General features: G+C 41.5%; 1 protein-coding gene across 1 annotated transcript in view; it reads right to left on the reverse strand.

Moving 5' to 3' along the window:
• Positions 1-2,728: 2,728 nt before the first annotated feature.
• Positions 2,729-13,588, reverse strand: part of UBAC2 (UBA domain containing 2) — a 168,017-nt gene continuing 157,157 nt past the window's right edge. Inside the window, exon 9 of the mRNA XM_075918761.2 lies at positions 2,729-6,854. Within this exon, the coding sequence (XP_075774876.2) occupies positions 6,747-6,854 (108 nt within the window). The 3' untranslated portion in view covers positions 2,729-6,746. The remainder of the gene's footprint in view (positions 6,855-13,588) is intronic.

Here is a 13,588-nt window from a genome sequence, read left to right on the forward strand (position 1 = left end):
GTCATGCTTGAAGCTTTAAAGTAAGAGTATAGTACAGGCAGTCCCCGGGTTACGTACAAGATAGGGACTGTAGGTTTGTTCTTAAGTTGAATCTGTATGTAAGTCGGAACTGGTGTCCAGATTCAGCCGCTGCTGAAACTGATCAGTTTCAACAGCGGCTGAATCTGGACGCCAGTTCTGACTTACATACAGATTCAACTTAAGAACCCCAGGCATCCCCAAGTCAGCTGCTGCTGAAACTGATCAGCGGCTGATTCCAGGAAGCCCGGGGCAGGGGCTTCCTGTAGTTAGCCACTGGTCAGTTTCAGCAGCGGCTGACTTGGGGACGCCTGGGGCAGAGCAGCTGGGGTGCTGCTGGGTTGGTCCAGTAGCGCCGCCGCTCCTCGGCGCTACTGGACCAACCCAGCAGCACCCAAGCTGCTCTGCCCCAGGCGTCCTGATTCAGCCGCTGCTGAAACTGACCAGCAGTGGCTGAATCAGGACGCCTGGGGCAGAACAGCTGGGGTGCTGCCCGGTTGGTCCAGTAGCGCCCAGAGCGGCGCTACGGGACCAACTGGCAGCGCCTCAGCTGCTGTACCACAGGTGTCCGGAGCAAAGCCACGGAGCACGGGGGCAGCGGGACAGCCCAGACGCGTCTGGGCTGTCCGCTGCCCGCGTGCTCCGCGGCTTGGCTCTGCTTTGCCCCCCCGTCCCCCTGGTCTGCAGACGTGTTCCACCACTTTGCTTCCTCTCCCTGGTCTGCTGGAGACCAGGGAGAGGAACGGCCCCGTTCGTAACTGCGGATCCGACATAAGTCGGATCCGCGTAACTCGGGGACTGCCTGTACTTGTACAGTAGAATTCCTTAACAATGTAGGGTACATTTCTCTTGACATTTATGAATGGCTGTCTGACAGAAAAATAGGTTCTTACCAAAACCTGAATTCAAAATATCGTAAACACGATTTTCATGGAGGAAACTGCAAAAATTATTTATATAGAACCTTCATCTCACATCAAGAAAATATTCCAATCATATCAAGTTTAATATTCTTGCATGGATGAGAAATTTGTTATTCATTTTCCCCTGTTGCAAATCATCCAACAGAAGGTGATATTTAAGTTGACAGTGTCCCTTTAATTTTAAAAAATACTAGTCTGTCTTTAAAAAAGTATTAGCAATGATAGCTGGATATTTAATGACTTTCATACTGTCCTAGTCCGTGGGACAGCAACGCTCCCTTAAATGCTCACTCAGGCACACCCATCCAGGCCTTATCATCATGAGCTAGAGGACGGCAGTCCCGACCGTGTTCCTTTCACCCCGTGTCCATGTCAATTTTATATCAGTCTGTTGTCTCGACAGCTAGTTCTTTGGCCCTGACCAGGGCTAACAGTTCTCAATTCCGCGTCTGAAGCTCGCAGAGGGTAGGGGGACCTGGGCCCTCTCCCACTCCAGGTCCAAACCCAGGACCCTGAGAGCAGGGATGCAGCTCTTCTACTCGGTTGGTGGGGACTTGCCCTCCAACTCACCAACCCGCGGGTTCCAGCAGGACCCTCCATACAGCCTGGCGTCCACTTTGCCCCATCCGGGGTTGCTTCCTATTCTCAGTTCGCCTCCTCTTCACACTGGTATAGGTGGCCACCCTCTGGAATGCGGTCGAATGATTTTGCAGCAGGCTCCCTCCTGGATGCTCCTCCCCGTAGACCTGCCATCCTTGGTGGGTCTCCCACTCTGGGGAGGTGGGTCTCTGCCAAGCCTCCACCAGCTCCAGCCTGTAGTACCCTCCCCATACCCTGAACCTCTCATTTTCTGGCCCCATCCTGGAGCCTACACCCCAGTACACATTCCAACCACTTGCTCCAGTCTGGTGAAAGAGAGCTAGTGAGTGAGGGTGGGGAACAGCAAGCGATGGAGAGAGGGGAAGTGAGTGAGTGGAGGTAGGGCAGAGACAGGTCAAGGGTGTTCAATTTTCTGCAAACTGAAAGTTGGCAAATCTCAGCTGTACGTTGAGGTAAGTGGTAATGTAAATAATAAACACTATTATAATTGGGGATGTATAAAATAAAGAGCTTTCTGGAAACCGTTTTCTCATTATGGGAATTTTTTTTGAGATTTAAAAACATTTTGTTCCAATTGGGATGAAAAAGAAAATCAAAAACTTTAAAATGTTCGTAAACTCAAACTAAACAGTTTGGGGCCAACAAAGTGTTTCACTCCTATCAATTTGAGATGTAATTTTTCAATTTTGACTTTGGTTTTCTTTTTTTAATGTTTTACCCCTAATCACTTGAATTTCAAAACTAAAAGTGATTTTGATGAAGTTTTCATTTGCAATATTTTGACATGGGGTATTTTTACACTTGTGCAACTTTCCTTTACAAACCAATTTCTAAGTGGGAAATGTGTTAAGCTGAATCTTCTCTGCAAAAACAATTATTTTTGACAAATCTAAGTTGATGGAAAAATTTTTGTTGCAAAATTCTTAATCAGCTCTAATAAAATATTAGTCCATGGGCCATCTCTCCCTGACATTGTATGGTAAAACCAAGCTAATTAATGGCAGGGTTTTATGAATAGACAGTCGATTTCTATTAATTTATCAAGGCAGGCACAAATGCAAAAAAAAAAAAAAAAAATTACTAGATTGTAAAGTGCCAATTATGGTTCTTAGTACTGTAAAGTTTGGACACCTCTGATATACATAGTTAAATATAAGTACAATAAATGCACACAAACACTGAGAGGATTCCTGGAATATATCTTTTTAATTTCCTTTTATCAAACCCATATTATAGCTGTAATGAGACTTTCCAGAGTTATATACAGTATCATAACCACATGGAAGATGGCCAACTATTTTGCCAAGTGTCTCAGCACTCCTTAAGATGTATTTTGCTTGTTTTTATACAAAAATAGCTTCACATAATCTTGTTTGAACAGTTAGTTCCTTAAGGCATCAAGTTAAATGTTACTGTCAATTTAATCATCTGAGAGGTAGTAATCTCTGTCCCCTGTGATGTGAGAGGAGGACATTTCAGACAAGTACACGTCTTCTGTAGAAAGCTCCACCATATTGCACCTTCACAGAAAGGGATGACCCTAGCAATCTGACGTTTCCACTGTATAATTGTGCAGTCATCCCATGGAAAGCTCGGTATATATCCCAAGCAGTTAAAGTTATTTCTCTTGTAAATTATTTGGAACAACAAAAGAATGCCCTTAGAATGAATGAAATCTGTCCTGGTGACTGCTACTTGAGACTCTTTGTCCATGGTCATACTACAGTTGGGAGAATAAACCGGCTGGACAGACTTGTGCTAGCAGAACCCAAATCGGTGCACTAACAGCCGCAACATGGACATCGAGGCTTGGGCTGTAGCTCAGGCTCTCACCCACCTGACACCGGGGGTCTCAACTCAGGTGTCTAGTCCATGTCCACCCACCTCCACATTGCTATTTTTAGTGTGCTAGCTCATGTTAATCTAGTGGAAGTCAGTGTACCTGGCCAGGGAGACTCCCAGCTGCAGTGTAGACATACCCTACAGGTGAGACTATGTCCTTATTAAAATCAATGACAAAAGTTTCACGGGGTAGCCATGTTAGTCTGTAACTGGAAAAACTTTAAAAAAATCAAGAAACAGACTTGCAGCACCTTAGAGACTAACAAAAAATGTAGATGCGATCATGAGCTTTCATGGATACAACCCACTTCTTCAGATATTTGCCACTGGCTTCAACAGGGTCTGTATTTCATCTTTAAAGCCTTTCCCTACAGAATATTGATTTGTACTCTGCTAAACAGAAAGCACAGTTACTTTCTTTTGCCTTTGCAAAAAAATGTCTGATGTGCACTCAACATGGAAACCATATCTTCTGAGATAGTAAAAATCAGACTGGACAACACACTAGTAAATACACTCTAAAGAATTATCATGCTGAGACATGGAGATGGTCTACAGCAGTTGATCCAAGAGATCATTTCCAGCTTTAAGTTCTCTGAGTCTCATTTTTCTGAATGAATCACCTTGAAAATTTCTTCAGTAGAGTCTGGGATCAAAAACCAAAAAAAGGTTTTTGTATGGAAACTATAAAAGACTATAAGCATTTTGAGATCGTAGCCATAGGTGAAACCTTGGCCTTTTTGAAGTCAAATGGGAGTTTCGCCATTGATTTCAGCAAGACTAGGATTTCATCCAATACTTTTATACCTTTGTAGAGTGCCAAGCACTATGAGCCTAGGTCTGGATTAGGACCTCTGGATGCTATTGCACTATAATTAAAAAATAAAAAAGATTCAGACCAACAGAATATTATTCTGTGAATACTCTAGTAATGTCCTCAATTTACACTATACTTAACATATTTGCAAATCCTGAGTGTAAAATCTGTGTGCAAATGGATGCAGCTCTATAGGCCCTTATTTCTGTAGTACGACAGAAGGGGTGTGACTACGCTGCTCTGTAGTTTGAAATAAGATATACAACTTGAGCTACACAAATTACGTATCTTATTTTGATGTTATTTCGAAATAGCTTATTTTGAAATTTGGCACCGTCTGCACAGCACTTATTTCAAAATAAATGGTTATTCCGAAACGTCCCTTACGCCTCGTGGAATGAGGTTTACTAGGACATTGGAATAGCAAGCCCGTTATACTTTGAAATAATGGGTGTGCTCAAAAGATGCGGAATAGCACTGCAGTGTAGACGTAGCCTTGAAATAGCACTACCATGTAGACGTAGACTTGGAGATCTGTAGTATTTAATTGTTTACTTTACATTGGGAAAGAGGTAAATAAATAATTCTGTCCATAGAAAATTGATGTAACTGATTCTACCAATAATTATGTATTGCACATTATGGCTACCTATTATATAATTCTAATTATCGTAATTGGGAGACTACAAGTATTTTAAAATAAAAAGAAGCAGGACTTCTTAAATGTATACTCCAAAAGTTTTCCCTGAGCTGCAAATTATCATGCTATTTTGAATGGGCTTGTTAAGGTTCAAGGGCTTCTCTTTGTAATCCAGTCAGTTTTCAAACTTAACAGACCCCAGAAATCTCCTTTAATTCATGCTGGAAAAATGCCAATCATTTTTATGTGAACAAAGTAATTTTTCATTTACAAATGCAGGCATAGTCTACAAAGAGATTGTAGCTGCATGCAAATACGTCATGTTAAAATGTTCACAAGCTAGAATAATGGTGTCATTTCAAATCTCTTAATCAATCCAATGAAAATTAAGACAAGAACATAACACATTGTATTATAATAGGTAAAACATATCCAAATGTGAAAAAAATGTTATTTTCTGTTCATTTTCAAGTATATAGTCAGGTTGCCATTTTCTGAAATTCAAATTGCCCCCTCATTTTGGTTTCTAAAATATATTTCTCTTGCCTCTCTCCCCTCTGTTTTCTTCTTCCCTCACAATTTTTTACCCCTAACACTTCATTCTTCTTGACATCTCCAGTCCTGTTCTCAATTATTTATATATAATACATGTAACATGCAATATATAAAATACACATTACACCCGTATATATTATGCATGTAAGTGCAAAACTCAACTGAATTTTAACTATGGACTAGCACTGGCACCTTTATAAAAACAGGCTTGATTTGCAGAGGTGCAGTACCCAGAAACTCCCAAGCTGTGGAAGCACAACACTTCAGAAAATGAGGTGAAGTATGTACATTTATCATTTTAAACTCTAAAATCTGTTTCTCGATCCTCTGCCATTAGAATCCCATTGACTTGAATCAATGGCTTCCAGACAGTGACTGACAGTAAGTGCAGCCTCCAACAGCACACTTAGAATAGTCTGAAGTGATGACAGTGGAAAACTAAGACCAGGCAGAACCAGAAGAATGGTCTTTTCCCCTGCCTGGTTTATGTTTTTCTTTTAAAGATATTTATAGCCTGCTCAAAAAAAAAACGGAACTAACATTCGGCACACTAAACACATCCATCATATTACCATGCAAATCTGCCCAAATCAGCTTAATGTGAGGCCTGATCTTATTGCAATCAGCTAATTCCCTTTTACTGCTTCCATTCAAGTATTTTCATGCTCTCTGGTCTGTACAGTCATCTACACAATCTGTATAGTTTAAATGTCTACTGGTCACTTAATGTAATCTGCAATACGCACATAACAATAGTCATATCCTACATGGATTATATACTGACTGACTTATTTTAAAAGGATTTTGAGAGAGATAAAATATTACAAAAATCAATAAAACTTCTTGATGAATGACATGTTAGTCCCTTAATTCTTTATGGAAGTAACATTTCCCCCAAAATGGATGAAAATTTTTCATTACTATGATTAAAAATCAAAATACCATAAAATAATGTAGAGTTACAATTTTAGAGCAAATAAATTGAGAAAAATAAAAGATTGTAATTTTTCCTGGTAGGTAAAAATTTAGTGTTCATAGCAGTTTGTGTTTCCTTTGCATTTCCTACTTATTAGGAATGATAAAATGTCGAATGCTGATTTAAAAGAGTCACCAAATTTTAAAAAAATATTTTTGATATCTTGAAATACATAGAGATAAAAACATTATTTTTAAAAGATAATCACAACTGTAACCACCACTTTATAGGGGGGTTTGGGAACAGTCAGCGTCATTTATTCTTACTACTTTGAAACACTGCTCATGGCAGATATTTCTACTTCTGGGCTTTGCTCTTTGAGAGTCTATCCATCAGGTGGCTTTGATCCTCTTGCAGATAGTAGATAAACAAACATCAGTGCTGCAGTAGGAAGTTAGTAGCTACATTAAGGTCATTATTTGAAGCTCGCAGAGCTTCCAAAGCATCTACCCTGGAAAATCCCATCTCCATAAGTCGTGCAACCTGTAAGAGAAACCATACAAAATCACTTTTAATTACAGTTTTACTAATTTTTCCTTTTAGAGTTATCATATAGCAGCAAAACAGTTTGGTTTATTACAGAACAGTCTGTGCAATTACTTATCTATATTCTAAATACCAAACACTTTTCTGATACAATACGGTGGGGTGAGCCAGAAAACATTACAACAGTTGATAAAATACAGTTTGCAATAAAACAGTCATTTAATTGTTAGTAGGTATTTGAGGCGCATCTTTCACATGGCACAATATAATTTTGATGACTAACTTTTTGTCTGCTTACCAACTTTCTTTTTTGCACATACTGGCTCAAACAGTACTACATTTAAATCCTATTTCATTTTATATTATAACACAAAGTGCCAGGTTCACTGCATAAATACCAATTTCAAGCCGAAGCAAATATAAAACCTACATTTCTTTGTTGAGTTTAGTTATAAATGAAAATCGGGCTGATTTCTTTTGAAATAGTTTTATTTCTAATTCAGACGGTCCAGGGGCCGGATGAGGCCTCTGGCTTGCCAGGATCTGGCCCTTGAGGCTTGGGCTCCTCCCCATCATTGTGAAACCCACGCTAGTGCTAGCCCTCCTCCATCCCTCTGTGGAGCTGGAACACACACAATGTATTAGTCTGGGTCCCCCTCGGCTCTGGTGTGTGAAGGGAATAAGGGGAGTATCTTTCTGCTTCTCAGTACAGGGCCACGTCAGTGAGGGTTTAGTTTTCTTTTTTTTTTTTTTTGCGTCTCACTTTTGTGCAGCCCCAAAATGATTTTTCTGTGGGTCAGCGGTCCCCACCCCAAAAAAGGTTCCCCATCCCTGCCTTACTAGTAGTAAGGCCTGAAACCAGACAGCATAGCCTCAGAAACAGGCAGCTACAAACAGGCTGGGAGATACTTTGATTTCTCAAAGTATTTCTGGCAGGCTGCTACAGAGCCTGCAGTGAAAATTAAAGCTGCCCTTCCCCGAAAGGAAACACTGAGAGAAGGGAATATATATATATATCAGAACAACTGCCTGCTCTCTCTAGGGTGTAACAGAAAATATGAATTTTTCTGCATCAGCAAGATTGATAGTTTTCCAAAGGACATTGTGGTTCCTTGTCTGACCTCATGTGTAACACAGGCCACAGAACTTCCCCAAAAATAAATTCCTTTTTAACCGGAGCATAGCTGTTAAAAAAAAAAAATCCAAGTTTGATTTAAAAATGGCCAGTGATAAAGAATCCACCATGATCCTTGGTAAGTTGTTCCCACAGTTAATTACCCTGGTTTTAAACATTTATGTCTTATTTCTAGTCTGAATTTGTCTAGTTTCAACGTCCAGCCATTGAATTTTGTTACACATTTCTGTGCTAGATAGAGGAGGTCTTTATCAAATGTTTGCATCTAGTCATGCCTTAACTTTCTCTTTGTTAAACTCAACAGATGGCGCTTCTTGAGTCTATCATCTAATCTTTTAATCGTTCTCATGGCTCCTTTCTGAACCCTGTTCTAGATATCAACCACCTACTTGAATTGTGGGCACCAGAATTACATTTCAGCAGTGGCTGCATCAGTGCCAAAAACAGAGGTAAAATAACCTCTTTCCTCCTACTTGAGATTCTGCTGCTTATGCATCCAGCAATCACATTAAGACCTTTTGACCACAGTGTTGCATTGGAAGCTCGTGTTCAGCTGATTATCCCCTGTGACCCTATTTTTTCCAGAGTAACTGCTTGTCAGGATAAAAACCCACCATCATGGTAGCATGGCTTACATTCATTGTTCCTAGATGTATATTGTGACAGGGTCACAACAGAAGGCAATAAAAAAGTAGTCCTATTGGAGGCTGGGAGGCATAAGCCCATCCACATCTTCAGGACCTCCTCCCAACCTATGGGGAGACTCCACAGAGCCCAGAACACCAAATGACTATGGGGGACAAATAAAGAGAAAAACAGGGATGGGTGTGGAGGTCAAAGGGCTAAAATAAGGGAGCTGGACAGGGACAGTGAGCAGAGAATCCTGGACAGAACCCACTGCCCCTCAAAGGCCTCAAGAGAGCCAGCAAACGCCACCCAGTGGAACTCTGCTTGGATGCGTGAACGGATACAGAAGTAGAAACAGGCCCCACCGTCTCAGGCCCTTCCTTCAACCCGCCTCTGCTCCCTGGTCTTGTAAATTGCTATCTTGGCCATAGCCAGGAGGAGGTCCCATGATTTTGTGGGGCCATCGATGGGGTGTGCATAAATTAATAGTAGTAGCAACCCTCTCCCCCCCACACCCTTTCTGGAAAAGAGAGGAGTGTAGGGGAGAGCAGAGTAGAGACTGACAGGGTCAAGTCAGAGACAGGGTGGAACATTAGCCTCAGACAGAGGAGATCTCTGTTCCCAGAGTAACAGGGAGGGGCTTGTTTAGAACCAGCAGAGGCAATCAGGGGCAGTGGGAACACCTGGGGCTAACTGACCAGACTTGTACGGCCAGGCCAGCCTAAGCTAATTAAGACACCTGGGGGTAATTAAGAAAACCAGTTCAGACTGGCTATTGAAGCTTTGCCTACAGTTGGGGTGTGTGGGTAGCTGAGAGGATAGCGCTGCTGGGAGTGGGAGAAAAGGAGACAACATGTGAACACTAGGAGGATGAGCCAGAGAGAAAGAAGGTGCTGGGGAAGGTGTGGGGAAGTAGCCCAGGGATCTTGGAGCTGTCTTACAGCAGGAGTAGGGGATTCACACAGGTAGCTACTATCACAGGGCCCTGGGTTGGAACCCGAAGTAGAGGGTGGGCCCAGGATCCCCCCAACACTGACCTCCACATTTCCACTTAGGGATAAGGGCTGTGGAGTTTGCTCTCTGTTTTAGAATATGGTGGCTAATGATGAAAAGAGATCAACAAACAGCAAACTAATGCCTTAGGTGTGGTGCCAAATCTGCCAGGACCTACTGAGTTTTCATAGGAGCTTTGTCACAGTATGTTTACATTTAACCATGTTAAAATTCATATTATTTCCTTGTGCACAATTTATCAAGTTATGTAGGTATATTCTCCTCATTATTTATCATTTTCCCAATCTTTATGTTGTCTGAAAATGTTATGAGTGGGGATTTCTTCCAGATCACTGATAAAAATATTAAATAGTGAGAAATTAGTAAATAGCATAAAATAGAATGAATCTAGCATTTATTTGTATCTAGAAATGCAGGCTGTGCATATTCTGAACACAGTGTTGACTGGATGATGTCACAAAAGGAGCACGTTGGGTTTCTGGCAGCACTTTCAATATTGTAACATTTATCCTGGATTTCAAAAAATCTCTTTCTATGATTTAATCTAACATGTATTACTCAAGTTTTTTAAAACTTATAAAGTGTCAGTTTGTCAAACAGAATACTGATCATTTTTGTGTAGTCTTCCCTTTCATCTTTATGAGAAGAATGAATTATGCTACTTTTGACCTCTGTGCAGCAGTAGTCTCACATCAAACTAGACCTCATAACCAGCAGCATCTAAAAAGTCGCTGTAATGAGGGCAGGTGATCAGCAAGTGTGAAAAATCAGGATAATTTCCCCCCAGAGCTGCCCCAAGAAAAAACCCATGATACTGTTCAGGATAATATCAGGACGCCTGGTCACCCTAGATGGGAGGTTTATTAGGTCTTCATGGCCCTCTTCTGCAGAATCCACTGCTCTGCTAGGCTATGTCTAGATTGCAGAGTTATATCGGAAAAAGATACACAAATTATGAACCACAATTTGTGTATCTTTTTCTGCCTTTTTTTTTTGGAAGAGGCTTTTCCGAAATTTGGCCCATCTACACGGGGCCAAATTTTGGAAAAACCTCCTCTTTTGGAACATCCTTTATTCCACATACAGAGATGTCGAAAGAATGCGTCCACTTTTTTGGAAATTGTTCCGAAAAAGCGGATGCATTTCTTGGATGGGGCAGAGCTTTTCCATCCTGGGGGATGCTCCACCCCTGCTCTGCCCTGAGGCCTCACCTTTGCTCCACTTCTTCCTGCCCCATTCTATTCTTCCCCAAGACCCTTACCTTCACTTTGTCTCCTTCCTCCAAGGTGCAACTCTCACTCTGCCTCTTCCAGCCCCCATTCTTCCCCTTCCCTGAGGTCCCTGTCCATCCATCGCTCGCTGCTCCCTGCCTTCCCCCAAGCTCCACCTTGAGCCACCAAATAGCTCCAGAGCATCCACAAAATCCGCATCCATGCCTCTGGGCTTGCCTAGAGAAGCATCTCAGGAGCAGCTATTTTGTGAACCACTGTAATCTTGTCCTCCAACAACTAGTAGGGCAGGGGATCAGCAACAGTAAATCAAGGCCTAGCAGGCTGACCTGAAAGGAGCTACTTGCTACGTCTGAGGCAGTTCTGTGCTGGAGCTTGTGGAGCGAGGAGAGAGGCTCCTTAGGCCAACAACCAAAGGAACCAGCTCAGGCCAGAGCCTACTGCTGGCTATGATCAGCAACAGGAGTTCAGGAGGAACCCTGCTGATTTAATTACAGAGGGGAATTAAACTCAAGCTGGATAAATAAACCATTTTATTTATAACTAGCCCAAAGGGGACGAGAAACTTCTTCTATTTCAGTTTGTTGTACCCCAGAAGGGGTTTGAACTGACCCACCAAGAAGGCTAAGCCATGGAAGGCCTACAGAGGCAGTCTGCAGGAGACACTGAGAGGTAAAAAAGCAGAAGCATCACGTCTGGACACTGGGGGAAGCAGGTGTTAAAAACATATGAATGCACTACATCCAGTTCTTACTTTTTCGGTGGGGATTACTTTTATTACGAGAAGGCAAGCAAGAACTGGAGTAAAAGGTAACCACTGAAGTATACTCCAGCAGAAAGGTTTTATGGTAGCGTTCATGAATTCTAACTACGGCTGTCAAATGATGTGTGTTAATGCCTGCAATTAACACAGGGTAGGATTAACATGCTAATTTTTTAAATGCATTAATTGCAGGTGTTAATGCTGCGCTGCCTTTTTAAAGTACTGCCCCGGTGCTTCAAAGGGGCAGCATATTAGGATCCAGGGATCAGCTGGAATGCCCAGTTGATCCCCAGCTTTGTGTTATGCTGCCTCTTTGAAGCGCAGCCGCAGCACTTCAAAGGGGCAGTACTGCATGGAGGCTGGGGTCAGCTGGGGACTCCAGCTGACCCTGGATTCCAGCAGTGCTGACCGCTAGAAACACCACGCTGGGGACTCCAGCTGACCCTGAGCTCCCACAGTGCTGCCCCTTAGAAACGCCGGGGTGGCCTTTCCAAGGGGCAGCACTGCACTGAGCCAGGGGCAGCTGGGGATTCCACAGCATTTCAAAGAGGCAATGAATGCGATTTAATTTTTTAATCACTTGACAGTCCTAATTCTAACTTTAAAGGAGACATGAGAGGCTAAGATCACATTTGCAGGAATATCCAGTAAAGCACCACAGGGAACAAACTGATGACATAAAACTCCTTTCATGTAAGTATGCCTCAACAGGATTCAATACACTTTTTCCAGGAAACACTAGAGATGTTCTCTACAAATGGTAATTTAAGGAATTCAAAAATGTACAAGTGAAGGAGGTATAAAAGCACCACCAATGACTGAAAAGAAAACTAGACACACATCTTGCTAAAAAGATATATTTCTAAGAAAACAAAAAGAAAGATATATTTCTAAGAAAACATAAAACTGAGAAATCCAAGGTCTTTAAAATCCAATTTTACTCCATTCTAATGTATGCCACTCAAAGGATTTTGTGTTTGGCATTTCACTGGTAACTGGGCAGCATTCTAAGTCATTAGCTATGAAGTGAACTCTAAAGACCCAATTCTGCAAAGCTCTTAAGCGTGTATTAAACTTTAAATATATTTATTGAAACAGTCTCTATTTAGCAAAACGCTTAACCATGATAAACCATGCTTAACCATGTAAATATAACCATTTGACTTATCAAATCCAAGATGCTTTTGAGTTAGATCCTTTGCCATTAATGTTATTAATTTTAACACAGCTATATGAATTTACACAAATGGAAAATCTGACAATTTATATTTTACTTAAAGATAAGCTTAGGAGCTACTTTTTTTAGGTCCAAAGGCATATTAAATAGAAACTAGGGTATGTGATTCAAGTCTGAACAAAAGACAGAGTTCAGATTTGGACTCATCTCACAAACTGTTCTTGAAAGTTTTGGGTGTAGCTCAACTGGCCTATCTGGCTTTGGATGAAATTCAGAATCAAAATCACAGGTGAAGTTTCTGATCTGAAGATCAATAATCTGTTACCCTATGAACACTAGAGAAAGAGGTTCAGAGTTAAGATTTCAATTTCAGGCCACCTCTAATTTTATACTGCTGTATTTCATTCAGAATTATCTTCATTAGGGAAGCCAGGATAGTGCAGACAAAAGCAATTTCTGTTCTTTCTTAAAAAAATCTTGACTCATATCAACATTCAAAAGCAATGCGACCACGATACAGAAGGTGGGTCAGGTGATATCCTTTATGGGACCAAGTTTTGTTGGAGAGAGAGGTAAGCTTTCAAGCTTACATAGGATCTGAAGAAGAGGAAGCTCTGTGCAATTAGTCTGGTTTTTTTTTTCAAACCAAAGGATATTACCTCACCCGTCTTGTCTCTCTAATATCCTGGGACCAATGCAGCCAAACCATGTCCACATTTCAGAACGTGACCTATGCAGCCATACAAAGTAACTGTAAGACCAGCTAGAACTTGGGGTGGCCTGATC

This window comes from Pelodiscus sinensis, chromosome 1 (genome assembly GCF_052426305.1).
Source record: "Pelodiscus sinensis isolate ZL-2025 chromosome 1, ASM5242630v1, whole genome shotgun sequence".
Taxonomy (NCBI): domain Eukaryota; kingdom Metazoa; phylum Chordata; order Testudines; family Trionychidae; genus Pelodiscus; species Pelodiscus sinensis.